The sequence below is a fragment of the Stegodyphus dumicola genome, chromosome 2 (assembly GCF_044657685.1).
Source record: "Stegodyphus dumicola isolate Sdum_Otavi_A_Nest chromosome 2, ASM4465768v1".
NCBI classification, from domain to species: Eukaryota; Metazoa; Arthropoda; class Arachnida; order Araneae; family Eresidae; genus Stegodyphus; species Stegodyphus dumicola.
This window is the reverse complement of record NC_140769.1, coordinates 80,339,536-80,364,076: the sequence shown is the minus strand read 5'-3', so window position 1 is coordinate 80,364,076 and position 24,541 is coordinate 80,339,536. Positions and strand designations below refer to the sequence as shown.

Sequence of the window (24,541 nt, the reverse complement as noted above, 5' to 3'; positions counted from 1 at the left end):
AAATACAACTGCAATTCCACTGCCGCTCATTACACAGCTCATCCCTAATTTTGCGCTGTGAAAGTCTTCCACCTCTCTTCCCCTATCACCAAATCACTTGAGAGAACTTTCGGTTAGTGAGAGGAATTAAGTGATTTAATTTAAGGATTAAGTGATTAAAATTTTAGTGAGAGGAATTAAGTCCTCAATTTCAGTATGAGTGAAATGGAATTTTCGAATTATGTTTTGAAGACATTTTAATGCTCCCTCGACTGGAGCGTTAGTAAACAGTGACTTAATAGTATCAAAAGGAACCATAACTGAGCTCTGAGGAGAAATAGCTTAAAATATAAGTTATTTATTTTTCCCACTTTCCTAACGTGTCTTTGTGGTGTAGTGGTTCTGCACGCTGGGTCGGTATTCTAGAGGTCCATGGTTCGATTCCCGGCGAAGGCGGTTGCTCATTTTTCAATCTTTCTTGCTTCCAAAATACCTAATGTCTCTACAGTGTCGCTCGAATAAAACGGGTGTTGATGAGGTTTCTCCACACCCAGGATTTGGCAATTGGGTGCCCTAAAGCCCCAGTCGCCCTTTAAAAAGTGGAGTATATAAGTTATTTTTCCCACTTTCCTAACGTGTCTTCGTGGTGTAGTGGTTCTGCATTCTGGACCGGTATTCCAGAGGTCCGTGGTTCAATTTCCGATGAAGGCGGTTGCTCATTTTTCAATCTTTCTTGCTTCCAAAATACCTAATGTCTCTACAAAGTTACTAATGATTTCAAAAGACTTTTTTGTACAGTATAGGTTCAAGTGGATAGGACACCACACTAGCATATCACCAGTGATCGTACAACTGCAAATCCACTGCCGCTCATTATACAGCTCATCTCTAATTTCCATGAGCAACATCAAGAGTGACGCTCTGAAGATCTTCCACCTCTCTTTCCCTATCACCAAATCACTTGAGAGAACTTTCGGTTAGCCTGTATTAAGTGCTCTCATTTCGCACAGATACTATACAATTACAAACATCCATGCCTTCTCTGGAATACGAAACCCCATTGATACGGTAGAAAACATTAGAAGAAAAACACCCCATTGGTACGGCAACGAACGTCCCTAAGCACTATACCTATCAAGGCGGTAGAACTTTTTTACAGTGTACCTATTTTACATAGAAGTAAGGGATGGCAATAATGTCCTCCTGCTATGCAAAAAACTGGCTTCTTTATACTCTTATGAAAATTGCGCTCTCAAAGTTTTTTCTACTGCTTTTTCATGAACTCAGTTATTTGAAAGCGGTTACCGTTGATAGATTTTCTCCCATGGTCATTGTCAAAGCATTTAAAATATTTTTGTCTTGCTACTAAAGAAGATACTATGATCTTAGAAATACCAGAATAATAATGTCATTATTCCATTTCAACCTTCTATCAGTGATAAAGTTACCTGGATTCTCTAGAAATTTAACTTTCACGTCATTTCTCGCCTGTCTGCAAGATTCGTAGTTGATTATTAGGTTCCATCTCTGAATTTAATTCTTGGTGAATTTATATCATACAACGGCAGTGTGATTTAAGGTATATCAGCCAAACGAAAAACGCTTTCAAATTTCACGCCAAGAAACAAGACTCTTATAGTCGAAAAGGCCGAACCTAAATAAATATTCGTAGCTAATTATATTAGGAAACTCATACACAATTTTGGCTTCTGTTTCACGAAAACTATTCATAAAGCTACTTCAGTCAGTGCATTGGATTTTTTTTAACTTCTCACATTGCAAATATTTATCTTCTTTAATTAAGAACATTAATTCAAATCAAGTCCTTTCTAACGTTTTTTGGAATTCTAAAATATTAGGTTTTTCTCGGTTTATAAATATTTTTCTCGACAGATGGAGGAACATTCGTATTTGCATTGCTTTTTATATAAATAAGGGCATCATTTCTCCCATTTTGCATTTTTCCCATTCAACATTTTTTTGCTCCTCATAAAGAGAAACATGTTCGCCCTCAAAATCGAGATTTTATTCACAATTTTTGCCAAACAAATGTTGCTATTTTAATTAATTTTAAATTTTACATAGATGTGTCTCTCTTTCAATTTAACTAATTACTACTACTTCTTCTAATTACTAATTAATCTTCTACTAATTACTAATGTTTATATTCCTCCTACAGCAGACGTGCAAGCCTCACTTGATCAGCAACAAGAAATCCTGAAAGCGTATCCAAAAGCACACCATCTACTAGCGGGCGATTTCAACGCCCACTCGGAACTGTGGGGTTACTCAGATACTGATGCTCGAGGGCGACAGGTAGACGACTTCATTGCCTGTAATGATCTCGTCCTGCATAATGTTCCAGGCAGTCAACCCACATATGAAACAATTCACGGACAGGGTTGGCCAGATTTAACCTTAACAACAGCGGCCTTTGCATCAAAATTGCATTCTTGGATGGTTGATGATACCCCGTCTAACTCGGACCATAAATACATTACGTACAGCATAGGACACCATAATAAAAAATTCTCAATCAAGAGGTACAAACTCAAGCGAAGGACGCTAAAGCTCTTCAGCCAAAAGGCCCGCAGTACACTCACACGTGCAGAACAAGATTTAGAACACTGTCACAATACAGATGATGTTGATAACTTCACTAGTATCCTAATTAAAGAGCTTCAGGCCATTTGTGATGCTACTTTCCAGATAAAATCTCCAAAGGTACACTATGTTGCCAACTGGTGGACTAAAAGCCTCAGGATACAAAGGAGTAAGACCCGAGCTCTTCGCAGAAAGATGAAGTCGGAGCATAAATCAGAACGCCGAGAAGAACTAAGTATTATCTACAAAAAAGCACAAGCCCAGTATAAAAAGGCTATTCTAGAAGCCAAGTTGTACAGCTGGAGGGCGTTTTGCACAAACAATATAAATCCCTATGGGGTATTGCATAAAATCGCAACGAATAAGGTCTTTGCCCCTCCAATTCACAAGGTCTACATAGACGGCACCAATAATCCGCAACCGACAGAGGAGCACAGGAGCACTATCGCGGCCACACTCACCAAGATTCTTGATGCAGTCTTTCAAGACGACAATACATTGGATGCTTCCAATCCAGAACCTCCAGCTTATCTTCTACACTCCACAAGATGACGTGTCATATCTACCACTTTTTGAAGATGACGTGTCATTCACGCAGCCTGAAGTCTGCGCTGTTTTGCGAAATCTACCGAGAAACAAAGCCCCAGGGCCCGATTCGTTAGACTACAACATTGTCAAGGCGATGCATCAGGTAAAACCAACGTTTCTTAAAAATTTTTACAATAAATTGCTCCAACTGCGTTATTTTCCCAAGCCCTTTAAGACAGGGCAAGTTATTCTTTTCCAAAAGAAAGAAAAGGACCCGAACGATCCAGCCTCATTCCGGCCCATCTGTCTCCTGCCCGCCATAGGGAAAATTTATGAGAAACTTTTAGTTCAGAGAATAAAGCACTACTTGGAGATTAAGGGTGAGATCACGGACTCTCAGTATGGTTTTCGAGAGCAGCGCTCAACTATCCAAGCTCTTAGTGCCATACAAAAGGGAATCTATGACGCGTATGACTCTAATAACCATGTAGCCGTACTCAGTCTGGATCTGAAAAATGCGTTCGATTCCCTGTGGTGGCCAGCAATCCTGGAAGCACTTCACGACGCTCAGATCCCTGATAATCTACTGCAGGTGTGCAAAAGTTATCTCTCTGATCGCACTCTTGTAGCAGTGCATGACGGAGGAGTTGTTGAGAGAAAGCAGACCAGGGGTTGCCCTCAGGGTTCATGTGCAGGTCCTGACCTATGGAATGCAACTTTTAATTCCATTCTCAAAGCACTGTGGCCAACCCACACAAAGGTGATTGCTTTTGCTGATGATGCGACATTTATCATCAGAGGCAAATCGAGAGACCAGCTGGAAAGTAACAGTAATGAGACCATAGCAAAATTTGTACGGCTCTGTGAAGGCAAGAAACTCACCATCTCGGAGCAAATGTCAAAGTATTTGATCGTACACAAACCAGGTCAAACTCTTGCAAGAAATCCAGTTTTGAAACTAAAGGGCCGTACAATCAAACGAACTCGGGAACTAAAACTGCTGGGGCTTATAATCGATGAAAAGCTCTCCTGGCTGCCTCATCTCAGAGCAGTCCGCGCGAGGACACACGCAATTGCAAATACCTTAAAGAGGCTTCAAGGCTCAGACTAGGGTCTTAGACCACATATCCTAAAAATCCTCTATCAGTCCGTCGTGGAAAAAATGGCCCTCTATGGAGCGGCAATCTGGGCAACTCCAATGAACGAAAGGAAAAGGAAATTGCTCAGTAGTATACAACGCCCCTTGGCTCTGGCTATTACAAAAGGATACCGTACAACATCGACAGCGGCAGCCACAATACTGGCGGGACTTTTGCCATTACATATTAGAGCAGCACAAGAAGCAGCAGTAACGACTGTTCTCCAATTACATCTCTGCACTACTTTTGGACCGCTATGCTATGACCCAGAGGAGTATGAAACAAAACGTCTCATAAATGCAACCCATCCTTCACACCATGGAAAAGGGGTTGTCGCACACACCACCTCTCAGCACAGCCTCCATGAAAACATAAGGCCAGTAAATGTCATCCATTCGTCTAACTACGGAAAAGGAGTCTCGGCCCACACATCATGGAAAGACGACTCTGACATAAAGGATCATTATTACGTTTATACGGATGGTTCAAAAGTTGACGGACAAGTAAGCTGTGGCCTTATAGTAACTAAGAACAAGGAAACGCTGATAACATGGAAAGGTCATATGGGACAGAATAATTCAGTTTTCCAGGCTGAAGCAATTGCGATTCGTAAAGCTATGGAGTTAACAAGCCCCCTAGTAGGATCCACTGTTAATATTCTTACAGACAGCCTCTCGGTCCGATATGCCTTACGAAATCCCAGACATCCTTCTCCTATCATAGCGGAGATTCAGGACACGCTGAAGGAGCGTTCGTCGACAATGAATATCCTCATATCTTGGATAAAGGCACATGCCGGCATTCAAGGTAATGAGGAAGCCGACAGGCTAGCAAAAGAAGCAGCTCACAATATAGATGCACAATGCGTAATTTCCAAACTCCCGTGGTCTCACCTTAAAAAAATGACAAGGACAGCAGCTCAGCACCAGTGGCAATGGGAATGGGACTCTACCGAACAAAGCAGGAAGACCTATGAATATTTCCACAAAGTTTCGCTCGATCGTCTCGAGTCATCCCCACAAATAACGAGATTTGTGACGGGCCACGGGCCTTTCCCCTCCTATTACTATGAGAGAGGAATTGCAAATACCGAAAGTTGTGTCTGTGGAGGCATTGGTAAACCAGACCATTACTTGACCCAATGCCCTCTAACCGCACAGTGGCATGTGCAGCTTTCGGAACAGGCAACTTCTCATAAGCGTTATCTGATAAAACAGCCAGCATTTCGCATCAAAATATGCAAGATAATGCAGAAACTGGAGGAATTGGGAACAGATTTGTGCAGTGTGGAGTAGTTCCCTGTCAATCTCTCTTCTCTCTCTCTTCTACCTTTTTATTTATTTATTTATTTATTTATTTATTATTATTATTATTATTATTATTGTATATATTATGAAACATGTATGTATTACGGCCCACTGTATATATTCTGAAACATGTATGTACTATGACCAATGAAAATTATTATGAACTACTATGTATGTATTATGTAGCAGGCTCAATATATTATGTACTATGTAAGCATGTATATGTATGAACTACGTATGTAAGCATGTATATGTATGAACTATGTAAGCAAGTATTATGTAAACAAGATCTATGTATTATGAACTACTTGTATAAAAGCATGTACTATGAACTATGTAACTATGTAAGCATATATTATGAACTATGTAAGCATGTATACAGGACCAACGTATGCCCTTATAGTCCCCATGAGGTGTTGCCCCGGATAGTTGCGGAACCTGGACTAGACCCGAATAGTCTTAGTAAGCTGCACGGGTGTCCAGATTCTGCTCTCAACTCAACTCAACTCTTTCAATTTAACATCCATGATGCTATTCATTGTGGCTCGGTGTATTGACTAATAATAACAGAACTGTAGCGCTTCCCAGAGAAACGTGTTTATCCGGTTCTTTCAACCAGTTAATGCAGATATCATACGTAATCTAGGCCTTAGTATAAGGTTTTGTTCAACTAAATTAATTTATTAACATTCCTTCTTAATTCAAAATTTTCAGAACTTTAGCTTGTGATCGAATTAACCTAAAGTTCGGATCGTCTGAAGAAAAGTCGCTGTATTTTCTTATAATATCTTTGCCTTTATGACTAAATGTTTAGAATAAAGAGAAGAACCCAAAGAAAATCAAATTGTCAATTATCACAAAGCAAGTTTTGATGATTGAAAATAATCAGCAAATAATTTTAAAAAATTTCACTTCCAAAAGTAATTTGAAAAGCTGAATAACTGAATCCGAAAAGCTTAGTATTTAACAAAATCAATAACTACAAATTACCTACAATGACTATTATTTAAGACATATCTTATATTAAATTTAATAGACAGAGAATAAGAAACCTAATTATATTTACGAATGAGAAATTTTTAAAATATGTAGCTAAACAAGTTATATGATATTAATTTAGAAGTCTGACAGCACAATCAGCTTTATATCTGCAAATTTTAACAGTGAAAATTTGCATTTATAACGCTGAATTTTGTTATTTGACCTCTAAATTAATATTTATTCGGTGTGTTATTTTACCTTAATTATTAAGTGATATGATCTTCTGATTCTTAATTTCTAAGCATAAAGTAAAGAAATAGGCTCATATTAAATCTGTCTTCAGTTTTCAAATGCAGGAATTTGTTTTACGCTACCACTAAAGTGAAAGATGACAGATATATAGCTATATATATTTGTCTTTTATCCTGTGCCTTCCCCTTTTTCTTTACGCAAATAATCTTCAATGCTAGATCCCTCTATTTTAATACAGACCTCTACACATAAACAATTTTATAAAATGCGATTTTCAAATGATTACACAGATCTCCAATGGCATTTCATTTCTTCCATATACCTATTCCTCAATTTGAATCTACTTCATTTCTTATAATCTCTCAGATCTAACAAAACTACATTCAGAATATCTAGCAGCAGGATTTTTTTAACCATTTGCTAGTATTAAATGCTCGAACATCGAAAACTTCGAAAATCAAAGAAACAGAGGTGCGTTTCAGAATTATTTGATTATTTCAAATGCATTGTAAATTCTCTTCGAGAGAAAATAAAAATGAACATAAAATACTGTAAAATCTTACAAGATAATCTTTTACAAGCATGGCAGGAATTATAAGTTAATTCAAAAATTTATATGACAGCTAGCAATGGAGAAGACATTGTACAAATTTAAAATTGAGAACAGACATTATGAATTGTGTCTGTCATATTAGTCCCTTGTTAATTAATTACTGGGGTAAATGCAGTCGAAGTCTGTCTGCCTGCAAAGAAGGATGCTTTTGGTAATAAACGTCTGTAGAGTTATCATAGATTATCATACACAGATGACTTTACAAATAATACATTTAGAGATTAATTAATTATGACTAAGTAATGAAGGTACCCGCTTAGAAGAAGGAAAACATCCGTGAAGAGAAATACTGAGAGAAACTAAGTCATATTTATATTACAGGTGAAGAACATGAAAAGCACACACATGCTCTTCTCCATATTCTCCATGCAAGTCTGAACAGTTAGAATGATCTTCAGCTTTTGAATATCCTTTATATTTTGGAAAACGATCAATAAAATGAAGTTTGCACGCACATGCATGGTGCGCGTCATAAAGTGATATATGTTCAATTATTTACGCCTATATATGTCACATTTACATACAAAAGGTATGACCTTGATTTTTTAATAGAATTATTTACTACGCTTGAAACATAGTAAAAATAGAAGTGCTGGGTTCAGTGGAATGATAAACGCATCTAACTAATGTATGTTGCACACACTCATCTGTGTGAACAACACTACGTTAAGTTTCAGTTAAATTATTAATTTTTGCTCAAGAAAATTTATTTGTTTGAGCTTTTGAAACTAAACTGTAGCAAAATTTTAAGAGACATTTTTTCTTTTATTTTATAAATCTGCATATTATGGGGTACAGAAATCCATTACTACATCTTAGATCAAAAGCGTCCATCCCTTTTTATTGCACATCGCAGCGAAAAGAGAAATTTTTCTAGATCATATATTTCTGGAGAAGCGCAGGGCTCAGACTCCCCTTTATATCATTTAATTTAGGAAGATGTTTAATTTTTTTAGTATACAGTTGTGACGTTACTATATGTTATATAGAAATAGTTGGAAGCAGGCAAACTTGGAGTATCGCAACTGTAGTTTAAGGCCATGCTTGTGCAATACTGAGCTAAACATTTTTTACATTAATAAAGTATTGACCAGATAAAGCATGTCCAACGAAACGAATGGATTGTGTTTTATTTGTTCTAAGAAGTGCATTTTCATGTTTTTCGAATTTTATATAAAATTTAAGTCTTGTATTTTTGATAAATTCTATGATGTTGCAGATTTTGAGGTTTTGATATACTAAACTATTTTTAACGTTCCATGGAGCATCATTATCTAACTGTATTTCGAATTAACTAGATTTTCCAAAACTTGTTTTTTTCGCCATGTCTCCATGTAATTGCTACATATAGTAGTGATACTTAGGTATTAACTCAAATTACAAGGTATTTCTCCCGCTTTCTTAGCGTGCTTTCGTGGCGTAGTGGTTCTGCACGCTGGGCCGGTATTCCAAAGGTCTGTGGTTCGATTTCCGGTGAAGACGTTTGCTATTTTTCATCTTTCCGGGTTCCAAAAATATACCTAATGTCTCTACAAACTACCTTGGTGCAACCTGGTGATTTTTTACAGACGAAAAGGTAAAAGTTAACGATTACCAAGTAAATAAGTTAAGATTTTAAAAAGTCAGAACACTGCAGAGATACGGAATCGCGCATACTCCTGTGACATCGGCTATCTACCAAACGTATTTTCTCGCTATTCCCTTTAGAGATTTTGCGTCGAAAGTCTATTTTGCGTTATGAAAACGACGATTTACACAGAAACTTGTTTCTGAAATTGCGAACTGTGACCCCTGAAGGGCAATGTTCGGAGGGATGGGAAGAGGGAACGTGGAAAGTGTGATCATTTCAGGTGAGGACATTGCAGGAGAAGGATGAAACGGTTTACTAACTCAACCCTTTATGGACATTTTGGGGAATTGCCGAATCTCATGTTGTGAAAAGAGTGTTGCCGGATCTCATGGTCTTAAAATAAAAGCATCTATAAATCATATTAACACCTCTCTTAATATCCTTTCTTTCTTCCCCTCTATGTTTACGAACATTGCCCTCTAGCGATAGCCATTTGCATTTTCGAACACAAGTTCCTATGTAAATCTTCTTTTTCATCGTATGACAGACCAACATGTTAAGTTTGACAACGACCTTTTGAGACACCCTGTATATTCATACGTTTGGGACTGCCGATTGCAATGAGAAAGCGAAGTACATAACTAGATATTATAGCAATCACATACACAAAATTTCAACGTTCTACGACTAACATTTTTTGAGTTATACGAGATACATGCCTACATACATATGTCTGTACGTACGTACGTCGCGAAAAAGTCTCTATTGAATCCATTTCGGAAAAAAGTGTCCTTTATTCTGTCCGTATGTACAGATGTCACACAAAAAAAAAGTCACCTGAATGGGTTCGGGAACGGTCAAAATGCATATTTCTACTGAAATCTGATACCCGAAATTTGTTGCGATTACAAATTTACATTATACTTCTTTTGTACTTCGTACTAGGAAGTAGAAAAGATTAGCACCCATCTGAAGCACACATTTAAAATCGCTGTGGCCAAATATATCAATTTATTTTCTCTCAAACAAATATTTATATTTTCTTAAAATAAAAGCATCTATAAGTTACGACAATCTCACTTTTATGAAACCGTATTTGAAATGATATTTTAAAAAATATTCCATTACCAGAAACGTAATCTCACAACACATAGCTTTCTTTCTTCAACAGCTTATCACATTTCGCTAATCGAAATTTCTGAACCAAGCAATGTTCACAAAATAGTTTTTGTATGTTTCGAATATTTTTGTTGGTCATTCGGGAACTGACTGTCTGGTTAGATCAATATAAAGCTATCAAATACGAATGATATCAGATGGCATAGAAAATAAAAAATACAATTTCGCAAAAAATACATGTCACAAAAAATACTTTTGATCGACAGACGTAAATCCATTTAGTAAGATAATGGTACCCAAACAGAGAAGAATGTTATTATCGAAAAATTCGGTAACTGATCAACAACAGATATCAAACATTGCAATACACCTTCATTTGCCAAAGTCTACGGACAAATAAAGCACAATGTTTCATTATGATAAAATCATGTTTTCATTATGGAAAAATTAAATACCCCATTAGGACTGATGAGCATTAAACAACAGGCAACACAGCCCGTTACTAAAATAATGTATAATTTTGATCCCATAAATTTAAAAATAAACAAATTAAAGTGTCTATGTAAATTATATAAAATTTTTAATACAATATATATTCTAAGGATTCTTCGTAAGGTAGGCGACGGAAAGATTATCAGCATGTTTTGATGCCTTTTGCAAATAGACACAGCTGTAAATGTCACTTAACCCTCATTCTGAACTTTTTTCAGTTACCTAATTAATTAATTTTTTTTTATCCTAAAGATTCGGCGTACGATAGTTGAATAGGCTAGATGCGTCGGCTTTTCGTCCTATAAAGTACATAGAGCCAAGTTTCACTACGAAATTCCATTAAGAAACACTCCTTTCTTTATTGAGCTTAGTCAAATGCTTTGTCATAATTAATTAATTAGCAAATCAGATATTACCTTCCCCGCAACTCATTTAGAAAGTAAAGCGAGTAAATGCTGAATGACTGATTAAGCTGCTTTCAAGCTCATTTTTCCAAGAAAAAATATACTTCTGATCAGCGTAAAACATTGTTTTAGCATTTTAGTAATCAAAAGACAGTCATCTGTGTTAACGAAAACTTGTAGTCAATAATCACGCTTTTTATTGTCCCTTAGATGAAGTCATAATAATTTCGTGATTTGAGTATTAATATGGAGAAAACGTTTGCGGAAATGAATACTGTCTTGTCCTTTTGATCTACTTTTAAGGAAACGGTAATTGTTTGTTTTTGATGAGAGAAAGCATGTCAGTGTAAAGTCACAGAACTGTTTCTGGGAGGAAGAGGAAATGCTGCAGCCTTCAACCGCCGGTGTTACATCCAATTTTCAAAGCTGAAGCCACAAGGAAAGGGGCTAAATTTGGAAGGCAAACCTTAAAACTTAATCTTAAATCTCTTCAGAGAATTTAGAATGCGAAGCAGGACCGACGCCAAAGGCGATGCATCCGGTATAATTCCACCGGGTGGCAGAATTTACGGGCGTAAAAATTTTAGGAATTTAGAGAAGAGTCGAATAACAAATTTTTTATAATTTAGGAAAGACAATGAACAGCAAAATTTAGAACTTTGATAATTTAGGGAGGCACCAAGCAGCAGAATAGAGCCTGTAGTGATTGCAACGAGCGGCTAAATGCGTAGCGCCAACCCTGATGACAAGATGTTAATTACATATAAAATCTTTAAATACTCATTAATATTCTGAGTGACGTGCTAGACACACTTCTTGCGTGTTATTTTAGAGTAAATTAATTCCTACGAATTTCTCGGCTGAAACGTTGAATGATATTGTTATTACTAATTGGAAGTGAAATTTGGAATGTCTAAATTATAAATTTCTTGAAATTTACATTATTTGAATAGTACATTTTTATATTTGTTGGCGTTTGCTTTTTTTTTTTTTCAGTATCACGAGACAATCCAAAGTATGTTGTCGCATTACAAAAGAAAATTAATCACCAAGTATCATCAGCGCTATGCCAAAGTCACCAATCTTCATATCTGTTGTTTCATTAACATCCGTTTTCCATGTTGAATTTCAAGTATTTTACATTATATTGCATCTAATGAATAAGAATTATATTCGCTAAAATCATGGTTTTGGCGAAGAAATAAAGTTTTTTCACAAAAAGAAATACTTCATTTTATATTCCCGCCAATTCAATGTATCCTTTTTTAAAGAAACAGCTGCAAATTACGTAAACATGTTGAAATTCAAGATTTCTTTGATTTTGGCGATTTAAGGCTTACCCAGAAAGGTTCGGATTTCAACTCAATGTATTATGCAGAAATTCTCTCACTTGCTTGACATTATTTAAAAAACATAATATTGAAAGCTAATTGATCATACGTAGTAAAAATTAATAAAATTTAACTATGCTTGATATGTTTTTGCAGTTCTTTAAAGTAACAAAATCTTTTATACTCTAAAACGTTTAGCGCTGCTAATTAACGATGATCACTTTCAATAAAACGTGCAAACCTTTGTAATCGATGTTCTTGCTACTAAATAATCGAAGTTCTGAAGCAACAACATGGAATATTGAAGTCCTGGTATTAATATTTTGACATATTCTATCGTCTAGAAATTCTCTAGATTTCTCCACACAGCACATTAATATAAGTTTTTCAATCCCTATCATTATTACATTTAGAAATGATCTAATGCTGAATAGCTTTTAACGAAATGCAGTAACAACGAATCTAAAAGATGATTAACTGGAGATAAATTATCAGATGTTGGTATTTGGGAACACCTGTCCTCAATTTTTTTTGTTAAGGCCAGTGCACCTATCATGATAAATTAACGTGTTAAATTACTCGCTCAGTCCTTAGAAGACGCTGTACAAATCGAGTGAATTTTATAGTCTTGAGCTACGTACAGCAATTAAATTAAAAAATAGTTTCTCTTAAAAAGTAATAGAGCAATTATTTTAACAGTGGTTTCCTAATTTATAAATGAACGAAATAAAAAAAATTTTCAATCGCTTCTAGAGATTGTGTTGTACATTCTCGCACGGCGGGCCTAAGTGCTATTTTAAGGTAACTTTTTTTTTTATTATATGCTATTTTAACTACAATATGTTTAACGAGTCTTTGAAGATGTTCTTTAATATTAGATTATATAGGTAGTTTAATGATAAAATAACAAATAAATAAATTATCTTATGAATAACTATATTTGTTCATCTGCTGAAAATTTCAATCTTAAATTACGATTATTTTAACAGTGGTTTCCTAATTTATAAATGAACGAAATAAAAAAAAAAATTTCAATCGCTTCTAGAGATTGTGTTGTACATTCTCGCACGGCGGGCCTAAGTGCTATTTTTATGTAACTTTTTGTTAGCATAAATTTAGGTATTTTGCATAATGAAACTCGAAAGGCATACGAAACGAACGTGCGCCAAGGTATATATTGGCGAGAGAAAGTAAAGCTCGTGTGCAATGCAGAATATTTGATTTTCACCCTAGCTACTTGTACCTGGCCAAAGGTCTAATCCAGTAGTACTTTCTTCTCTTTCAGGTACTACGGCAAAGTATATTCCTGTTTATTTTTCTTATTGCCTAATATAGGTAAGCCTGATGATATTTAGTACTGATGTTGATTCTCTGTAAGTTATTCTTTTCAATACTTCAGAATTTTAATCTACGTGAACATTATTACTTTTGTTATGCTTAAGTTAAGCAAAATTATCCTATTAAATAAAGATTTCGTAGTTAAAATTTTTAACTTATGATTCTTTAATTCTGTGCTTGAGGAAACGTACTCATTACGCCTTCAGTGCTAATGCACAACCAACAAGTGATTATGAGACTGAGAAATTGAAATTTTGTAATGTTGTAAGATTCCAGGGGCATAAAGTGTTAAAACTCTTTGTTGAAAAAAAAAACTAGTTACAAAGTTTATAAGAATAATTGTAACAAGTAATAATGTCTATTCTAAAAGAATCAATTTGGATAGAAAAATTAACAGATGAAAATTATTCAGTATGGAAATTTAAAATAAAACAAATTCTAATAAAAGAAGGTTTAGATGATGTTGTATTCGAAGAAAAACCGGAAACTGATACTGATATTTGGTTAAAGAATGATCGTAAAGCTAAAGCTTTAATATGTCTAAACATTTCGGATTCGCAAATTATCCATGTTTTACATAGTAAATCTGCAAAAGAAGTTTGGCAGAAGTTAAAATGTGTCCATGAACGTGTAAATTTAACAAATAAGTTATTTCTTCTTAGAAAATTATATTCCATTAGATATAATGAAAGTTCTAAAATGCAGGAACATATCAAAGGAGTACTAGAATTGGCTGAAAAGCTGCGTAGTATAGGTGAAGAAATTAAAGAAAATAACTTAATCGCAATACTACTATGTTCTTTACCCAATTCATACAACTCCTTAATAACTGCAATAGAAAGTAAATCGGAAGCTGAATTGTCGCTAGAATATGTTAAAAACAAACTAATAGATGAGTATTGTAGACGTGTGGAAACTAAGAAAGTTCAAAAGTACGATTCAGTTGCTTTAAAAAGTAAAAGCGAAAATAAACCAAAGTATGTTACACAATTTTGTACTTATTGTAAAAGAAATAACCATACGATAAATGACTGTTTTCATTTAAAACGCAACGCTAGAGCTTCCCCGAAAACAGATGTAAATAATAGTAAAATAAGAAATTATTCTCAAAATTATAAAAGTAATGCATGCCAAATAGCAAATACGCAAAGTGTAGAAAACATAACAAAACTTAAAGAAAATAAGTATTTTAAAAGTATTGAAACTGAAAATTCGCAGATTCAGTTTAATCAAGTTCTAAAAGTGGAAAATAAACATGAAAACACGCAAACGCAAGAATGGGTTATCGACTCAGGAGCCTCCACTCATATGACGAGTAATAAAAACTTTTTCTCTCAGTTAAATGACTCTAATAAACAAATAGTAACTGTAGCCAATGGTGCTAAATTAAATTCTTATGGTATTGGTGAAGGTTATTTTAAAGTTCAAAACTTAAAAGGGACAGGTTACACAAATAAAATTGGAAAATGTATTGTATGTACCAGGTTTAGATAGTAATTTACTTTCTGTGCAATCTGTTACCAATAAAGGTTGCATTGTTACATTTGATAGTAATAAGTGTTACATAAAGCGTAACGGTATACTCGTAGCCGACGGCAACGCTCAGCAAGGTTTATATAAATTGACCGTAAACCCAATTGACGAGAAAGCATACTTAGCTAATAATGTTTCATGTTCAAATACGAACTGTATACTAAAATGGCATCAAAGATTAGGACACAGAAATATAGATGCCATAAAAACACTTGAGAAAAATGATTTGGCAGACGGCATTAAACTTGGCAAATGCACTCATAGTGTGGAATGTTCTACTTGTGTAAAAGCGAAACTAACTGAAACACCTTATCCCAAAACTAGTTTCAGATCTAAAAATCCACTGGATTTAGTGCACACAGATGTGTGTGGGCCAATTGAAGTCAACAGCTTAGGAGGGAAAAGATATTTCGTAACTTTCATTGATGACTATTCGCGTTATACTCAATTTTATTACTTCAAAAGATGAAGTATTCGACAAACTTAAACAGTATGTTGCATCGACAACAAATAAATTTAGAAAGAAAATAAAGGTTCTCAGATCCAACAACGGTACAGAATACTGCAACGAAAGTACTGAAAATTATTTAAAGAAACTCGGCATTTTTCACCAAACTTCGGTTCCTTATTGTCCGGCACAGAACGGCGTCGCAGAAAGGAAAAATCGCTCTTTAATAGAAATGACAAAAGCTTTGCTAATAAACTCTAAATTACCGAAAGGATTCTGGGCTGAAGCAGCAGCTACTGCTGCATATCTTCAAAATAGGTTACCAACTAAAGCCACAGATAGAACACCATATGAATTGTGGAATGGTAGAAAACCAAACTTAAGTCACTTACGAGTATTTGGCTGTACAGCATTTTACTATGTGAACAAACAAAAACGGCGTAAATTCGACAACAGAGCTGAAGAAGGAATATTCGTAGGATACGATTTACGAAGTAAGGGATACAGGATTTATGTAGGTGGAAGAAAAATAATAGTAAGTAGAACTGTTAAATTTTCAGAAAACTCGTCTTTACCTGACAAACTTGCAGAAAATAATGCTGAAGATTTAGAATTAATTCACTTCAATAACTCGCAAGATGAAGAAAATAATGAAGAAACATCTCTTGGCGATGATTTTACAGAAGATTCAAAAAGTTCCGAAGAGTTAATTAAATGTGAAGAAAATGTAGAAAGAAGGGTTTCTAGCAGATCAACCAAAGGGGTCCCACCGGAAAGATTCTCTTATAAAGCAGAAGACGAAGAATCAATCTTACTTAAAATTAAAGATCCAGAAAGCTTTGAAGAAATTCTAAACTTACCAAAACGTGAACAAGAAGCTTGGATCAAGGCTATGCAAGAAGAAATACATTCTCTAAAAGAAAATGAAACCTATAAACTTACAGAATTACCACCAGGAAAACATGCAGTAGGCAGCAAATGGGTGTTTAAGACAAAATATGATGAAACTGGTAAAAATATAAAATACAAAGCACGCTTAGTAGCCAAAGGATTTACTCAAAAATACGGCAGTGATTATGATGAAACTTTTTCACCAGTAGTGAAACACACTACGATAAGAGTTTTCTTAGCATGGGCAGCGTATAATAATGCCAAGGTACATCAACTAGATGTTAAAACAGCTTTTTTGTACGGCAACTTAAATGAAGAAATATATATGGAACAACCAGAAGGATTCGTGGTTCCGGAAGAAAGACATAAAGTTTATAAATTACAGAAGTCGATTTATGGTCTCAAACAAGCAGCTAGGTGCTGGAATGCAGAAATTGAAAATACACTGAAGAATCTGGGGTTCAGTCAAAGCAAAGCAGATCCGTGTCTTTTCACAAAAGTGGTTCGTGATAAAAGAATTAATTTAATAGTGTATGTTGATGACATCCTAATAAGTTCTACAGAAGAAGGACTAATTCTTCAAACAATTAATGATTTAAAGAAACGTTACCAAATAACGCATCTTGGTGAAGCCAAATATTTCTTAGGCATGGAAATAAATCGCAAAGAAGATGGAAGTTATCTCTTATCACAGAAAAATAAAATAAATCAACTTGTCAAGCAATTTCAACTTGAAGAAGCGAAACCCGCCAGCACACCAATGGAAACAAACTATTATAACCTAAACAAGGAAGAAAATCTCCTAACTTCAAATGATAAATTTCGCCAAGCTATTGGAAGTCTTTTGTATATATCGTCTATCACAAGACCAGATATCACAGCTTCGACTCACATACTCAGCAGAAGGTGTAATAATCCACGTCAAAAGGACTGGAATGCTGTTAAAAGAATCATTAGATACTTAAACACGACAAAGAACCTATCCTTACAAATTTCGTCGAGTGAAGAACCTAATATTACAGTTTATTCAGATGCTGATTGGGGACAAGATATTGAAGATAGAAAATCTACATCAGGAAGTGTTATTTTATTAGGAAGGAACTGTATTTCATGGTTTTCAAGAAAACAAACTTGTTTCTTTATCCTCAGCAGAAGCTGAATATGTTGCACTATCGCAAGCTGCGCAAGAACTATTATGGCTATTAAAATTAACAGAAGATTTCAATCTACCCCAAACTCTACCGATAAAGGTATTTGAAGATAATCAGTCTACTATAAGACTTGTAGAATCTGAAAAATTCAGTTCACGCACTAAACATATTGATACAAAAGTTCATCATATACGCGACTTGAATAACAAAGGAATAGTAAAACTTGCTTATCTTTCAACAGAAGAAATGGTTGCTGATATTATGACTAAACCAATTCCTAAAGCTAAATTTCAGTTTTGCAGGAATGAATTACAATTGGTATGAGTTTCATTAGCAAAACAGGGGCAATGTTAGCATAAATTTAGGTATTTTGCATAATGAAACTCGAAAGGCATACGAAACGAACGTGCGCCAAGGTATATATTGGCGAGAGAAAGTAAAGCTCGTGCGCAATGCAGAATATTTGATTTTCACCCTAGCTACTTGTACCTGGCCAAAGGTCTAATCCAGTAGTACTTTCTTCTCTTTCAGGTACTACGGCAAAGTATATTCCTGTTTATTTTTCTTATTGCCTAATATAGGTAAGCCTGATGATATTTAGTACTGATGTTGATTCTCTGTAAGTTATTCTTTTCAATACTTCAGAATTTTAATCTACGTGAACATTATTACTTTTGTTATGCTTAAGTTAAGCAAAATTATCCTATTAAATAAAGATTTCGTAGTTAAAATTTTTGACTTATGATTCTTTAATTCTGTGCTTGAGAAAACGTACTCATTACGCCTTCAGTGCTAATGCACAACCAACATTTTTTTTTATTATATGCTATTTTAACTACAATATGTTTAACGAGTCTTTGAAGATGTTCTTTAATATTAGATTATATAGGTAGTTTAATGATAAAATAACAAATAAATTATCTTATGAATAACTATATTTGTTCATCTGCTGAAAATTTCAATCTTAAATTACGATTTTCATTTTGCAGTATATAAGTCCCGTTAATGAAATCAGAAATGGCTTTCTACTAAAGCAATTTCTCACTTTCTATTTCTAATTACATTGAAACTAGCTAGAACCATGCAAATCTTTCGCAAGGAAATTTTTCAGCATTCGTAATGCAGTCCGTCACGTATTAGGGCATTACATCAAACTGCTTTTTCAGTAATCTTGAACTGGAATGGTAAAAGCAGAGAACTGCGATGGATATTAGATATAAATTATGATGCTCCAATTTGTCGAATTCCAAATAAAAGCAGGCAAATGGAAACAAAGATACTTCAAACCTACATGAGTATTCTCAGTACACAACGAAAAATAAAATAACATATTTAAATTAAGATATGGAAAATTTAGCGAAGGGCTAGAAGTTGCTGACTTTAACTTTTCGCTTTTGATTATTAAACATTAATTGTAAAATATTTTAATGCACTCAAAAATAATACAAGTAAATTATCAAAGCGACAATCACATTCGCCAGTGATCTTAGTGTATTACTTTCTGCAGGTTTTCGTTTTGTTGCATTAGTAATGAGAAATGGGAGCGGGAGGCAATAACATATAGTAATGTATGCTAATGATCATATTATTAAGAATGTATAATTAAAAGATATGCGCTGTATTTGAAATCCCTTTGCTCACAAAACTCATTATCTATATTAATTACATTTGTAACTTTTTTATGTTATAATAACGTATATAACGTTTTATGTATGATGTTATTATTTTTCAAAATAATTCACTACATTATGATTCTACTGTAAAATACCTAACCGCCTTATATGTTTATCTATTCTATAAAAAATCAGCTAATTATTTTAGTCGGTGACCAATATTTTGATGCATTTAAAAAAAAGTACGTAAAACTTTTTTTAAAATGTTGTGTTAAAAAAATTTTATTTTGCAGGAAAAAGAAGAAAAGGGGAAAAAAGGGAAAAACATAAAAAGGTAAAGCAAAAAAAAATCTGAAAGATTTCAGATATTAACGGTCGGTCAGAAAGGTTTGATTTTTCTCTCGCCCCCCACCACCTTTTTTCATAAAGCAAGCAATATTGATAAATTTTTCAATGGTTTTATAAATGTTTACCTTTTATGAAGATTTTCATATGTTACTTTTAGAATGTTTTCAACGTTTGCTTTTAGGAGTTCACAATTCAAAATTAAACCAGTATATATATATATATATAGGTTTCATTTTCATTGTAAAATATGTGTGAAAAATAGCAAAAATCATGGATTAGTAAAGTGGGGTGAAAAATTAATTTCGAGATTGACCTAACCAAACAAATAAATAAAATAACTAAATTAAGAATATCGGTGCAAAAAAATGTATATATATATATATAGTTCCCACGCAATTTTAATTACAAAAGATAGTCTTCTGATGAGCAGATATCCATAATATTCGCATAAAAAATGAAAATTTCGCGCGAATAAAAAGTCAAATATAAAAACTACGCTTTTATTTGCCAAATAAATAAAAAACATAAATAAAAATGCGAATCTTTGTTTTCCGAACTTTAATCTAATAAACTACTGCAAAAGCATGGAAAAAATTTATTGAAAGCTAACATAATTTTCTGTCTCAATCTTCTCTTTCTTGATACTTAGTCTTCCAGCTATCATTACGACGCTACAGATCAAAGTATCTCTCATTATCGACGCTATTAACGGAACAAGGAAGGCTTTGAATAGTTGCCTTTGTGCACTGAGAGAGTATGTTGACTATATGAGATAATGTTGCTGCTTTTAAGAACCTGACGGACATCAACGACTGACTAAAAGTTATTTGTGAAAATGATTGTATGAGCTGGCCTTTTGGAATATATTTACGCAGAAAATTTTACAAAGAGTTCCTTCCAGTAAACGTTTGGCATCAAAGCTGAGGTACGAATGCTCGTGGAACAGATGGACAAAAGAATCTGCAAATAATGCTTATAGAACTCGTTTGCTGCATTTGATAGGATGTGTAGAATCAATTCAAACTCTTCTCTGCTGCTGTCATCAGTATCATTTTGTACTTCTGATCAACTTTCTCTCTTATTTGTTAAAATATATTCTGTCCTAAACCCAAATCAACTACCACTTTCACGCCCAAAAGAAAATCATCTAACTGACTCCACTAGATGTAAAGGAATGCATAGTCTCGTGTTTTTAAATTCTGAATCAATTTCATAGTTTTTCAACAGAATTAAAATTAGGAAACCATCTGAACCGTATTTTATGAGATATAATTTTATTTTCAAAACACTCCTTTAGAAAACCGCTATTTGAATTTTTATCCTCATATTCACTGAGAAAAACAACAATACGTTCCATATATTCGCTCAAACAACCGATAGATTCAAACCAAGATTCCATCTGGTTGTAACAGGTACAAGATAAAGTTTTGCTACCATGAACTGAAATGTCTAATAATTACCAAAAGTAGGCAGCTCTTATTTTTGTCCCCCCCCTCCGATTGCGAAAACAGCTGTTCTCATTTCGGCTGCAATGGTACTTACTTCTTTAAATTATTTAGAATATTTTACTAATAAGGTTCACTTTTTGCATCCAGCAATGGAAGTTCAAAACGGTTTCCAAGAAGAATTTTTAGCAAGTTGAAGCAGGCTAGTCATGTAGAGAGCAAAGCCTGATACTAAATCTGTCACTTAGTATTACTGTTTTATATTCCCTCAACGTGTGAACTACTTATTGCTTGAGAACACATGCAAGAATTAACAGCATCTAAAAAATTTGCCAGCCAAAAAAGCATGACTGTTTTGTTTCTGAATCAATAGTTTTCGATAGGGTTGTTACTACTACCTACTTATTTTTCGTTGTTTTTTTGTATAGCTTCTTTTTCAAAATATGAGCAAAATGATACATATTTAAGTTCCGATGTATATCCAAAAGAAATATGATGTAAACCAAACACCCGTTTTACTAAATAATCATGCACAGTTGGATCATCTGATTTCATACAGCGAAAAACTGCCTTTTGAATACAGTTTCACTATATCCTCAATAAATTCTTTTATCATTTTGACAAGTTTTTGCGCTGGGAAACTACCGATAATTGTGATCTGTCTCTAATTCCATGCATACATTTTTAATCGTTAAATTACTACCACCAGCTTCTATATTTCATAAGGGGATCTTTCTTCTGTCCTTTTAAACGAACATTAGACTATTTATACATTACGATATGTGTGTTACTCAAACTCTCTTGTGTAAACTTTTTTATTGTATCAATTATCTCCTTTTTATGAAGATACTGATAAAATTTTTAGATCACTAAATTCAATTATGCATTTAAAAAACAGAAGAAAAGAAATGAGCATTTATTCTATCGTTTGTGACACGTCTGAACTGACTGAGTTAGACTACAGGCGTAGGTTGAGTGAGTAAGATATATACAGGAGGGAGGGATTGGACGGTAAGTACGCTAAAAAAAGAGCCAGAGAATTAGAACTAATATGTAGCAAATGGCTAGAAGGCAACTGTTAAACAAATTACATTAAGCACTTGTTTTTCACGAAATTCAAAACAGTTCATGTTCATAAGCATTACTTCGAATTTAATAATAAATACTGACAAATCTCGAATTTATTCGCATCTATTTTGAAAACTGTGTATCCCTAGTTATAAGAACATATTATGGAAAACGAAACCGACTGGGTAAGATATCTTAAAGAATAAAATTAAAGCAGTTATCTAACTGAATACCTAATTCTTTTTCCATTTAGTTAAATCAGTTTTCTAATAAAGAGAGCGCGTTGTGAAACTGCATTAAAATTTGAAAACAAAAATTAATCTGCACATAAAAAAATGACAAAAATAACCCAAAAAGCAACACCAACAAGTTAAAAATAACCTAGCTATGTACATTTCATGAGAGTTATCGTTACAACTAAATTGAGGGAGAATTTATTTCTTATCCTGCTAGGCAAGAATGAAATTCTCCTCATTGCGCAGCCAATAACTAATAACTCAACTAATTTTAAACATAAATTACTTCGGGCTACATATTTAACATACGCCATCGCATACACATATTTTTCTTCTAAAACTAAAAACTTAAGTTATTTTAAATGTTTCATCGATTATAATCCATATCATTTATATGGATTTCCGTAAGTATAGCAATAATCCGATGAAAGAAAAATATGAATTATACACTACTTTTACAAAATATACAGGTTAATTAATATGTTGTATTTTAAACATAGATCACAATAGCCTACTAACTACTGAAGAATTTTAAAAATGGCTAAAATGTGTAACAATAAATTATTTATAAATATGAAATTAATTCTTTACAGATGTGACTATTTGTAAATAATGCAAGAGAATTGGTCATCTCTTTGTTAAAGTGCATTCATTATCATTCTTAATGATGTGATACTATCTCAAAGAGTTACGGAGAAGTCCTAATATTGAAAAATACTTTTTATACACTTTATATTTTTCTCATAATACTTACATGCCTAACTTTTTAACCTTTCAGTAATCTACCTCTAAATGGCAGTCTGACACCTTTGGTCTTGTAGCAATTTACACATCGAAATTTAATTCAGACTTCCTATAACCTTTTAAACATTAACCATGTATGTTTTTCTTTTTTGTTTAGGATAATAATGGGGCAGATATTTACAAATCAAATTTCACTAGTATGTTTAAGAAAATCATTTTAAACGGAATAAAAAAATCATATTTCGTCGCTTTCTTATCTGATTAGCACGTGATATTAAACCTAAAATCATCCTTCTAAATGAAACAAATATCAGAAATTTTATAACACTCAGAAACTGAAATCAGAATTTAAACAAGCTGTAGAATACTTAAACATTTGAAAATTAATAACATTAAAGGAAAATGTCAAAATTTAAATTCCTTTAAGCTATACAAAGATGCCGTAAGATTTGATTTGATTATCAGGGCTTTAATTTTCAATTTTTTAATATAAGCAGATGAAAAAATTTGCTTTGAGATTAGCCTCTCTTCTTTTTTATACTAAATATTTTTGCACAATTGTTGGACTTGAGTACTAATATTCGATATAATCATACATAAACAACAATTTTTGAAAATATTAATTTTACAAGCTTTAAATTTGGTAGCTTTATATGCTAGTCATTGCCATGTAAAAACTTAAAATGATTAACAGCTTTTCGAAATTCCATGCATTCATAATAGCTCAGATAAACCATAAAATATTTTATAATTAGAAAGGAACATGCAGCTGAATGCATTGCGTCAAAAACAAACGAGACATAAACATGATACATGTTGATATTGTAAAGGTAACATATTCCATTTCAGATTCAAAAAATCAGAGGCTAAATTCGGTTGAAAAATATTCTAATACACAAGAGATCTCAAATTACATTAAATATGAATGAAAACAAGTAAAACTTTCCGATTTTTTTAAATGGCAACTCACCGATAATTGTTGAGTTTTGGAGTGATCCGATTTTATCGTACTGTTGTTATTCGGCATCTCAATTTGATGTCAAATCTGCTACCGTTGACTTCAAACATCCCATTTAAACAGTAACAGGCCATTCGATTCACATTTATGAGGCCTGCATGTCTCATCAAAGAAAGAACATCACACCACCTACCGAACTAACACTCAGTAGTCATATGTGTGAGAAGCAAATTTACTTCTCCAATTTGGCATCCGCTATTGAATATCGGATCTTTTCTGAAAAGCAGCGCCATCTGGCGACATCAAAACTTTCCGTCGAGATCCGTCTATTGGGTTAGTTATCAAAGAGCCTTTTAGTCTTATTCCTTTATTACTCTACTAAAAACAGTTGATTTATTGATCAGTCTGTGTTAAATGAACACTTTCAATAAGTGAATAATTATCTAAAA

The 24,541-nt window shown here is 33.7% G+C and overlaps 1 protein-coding gene across 4 annotated transcripts in view; it reads right to left on the bottom strand.

Annotated features, from left to right (window-relative positions):
* The window catches only part of LOC118205274 (kinesin-like protein KIF19), a 194,914-nt gene extending 170,611 nt beyond the window's left edge, over positions 1-24,303 (bottom strand). For all 4 annotated transcript variants that reach the window (XM_085810805.1, XM_085810807.1, XM_085810806.1 and 1 more), the window contains exon 1: positions 24,105-24,303. In XM_085810805.1, coding sequence (XP_085666931.1) covers positions 24,105-24,161 — 57 coding nt within the window. In that variant the 5' untranslated portion in view covers positions 24,162-24,303. The remainder of the gene's footprint in view (positions 1-24,104) is intronic.
* Positions 24,304-24,541: the final 238 nt, after the last annotated feature.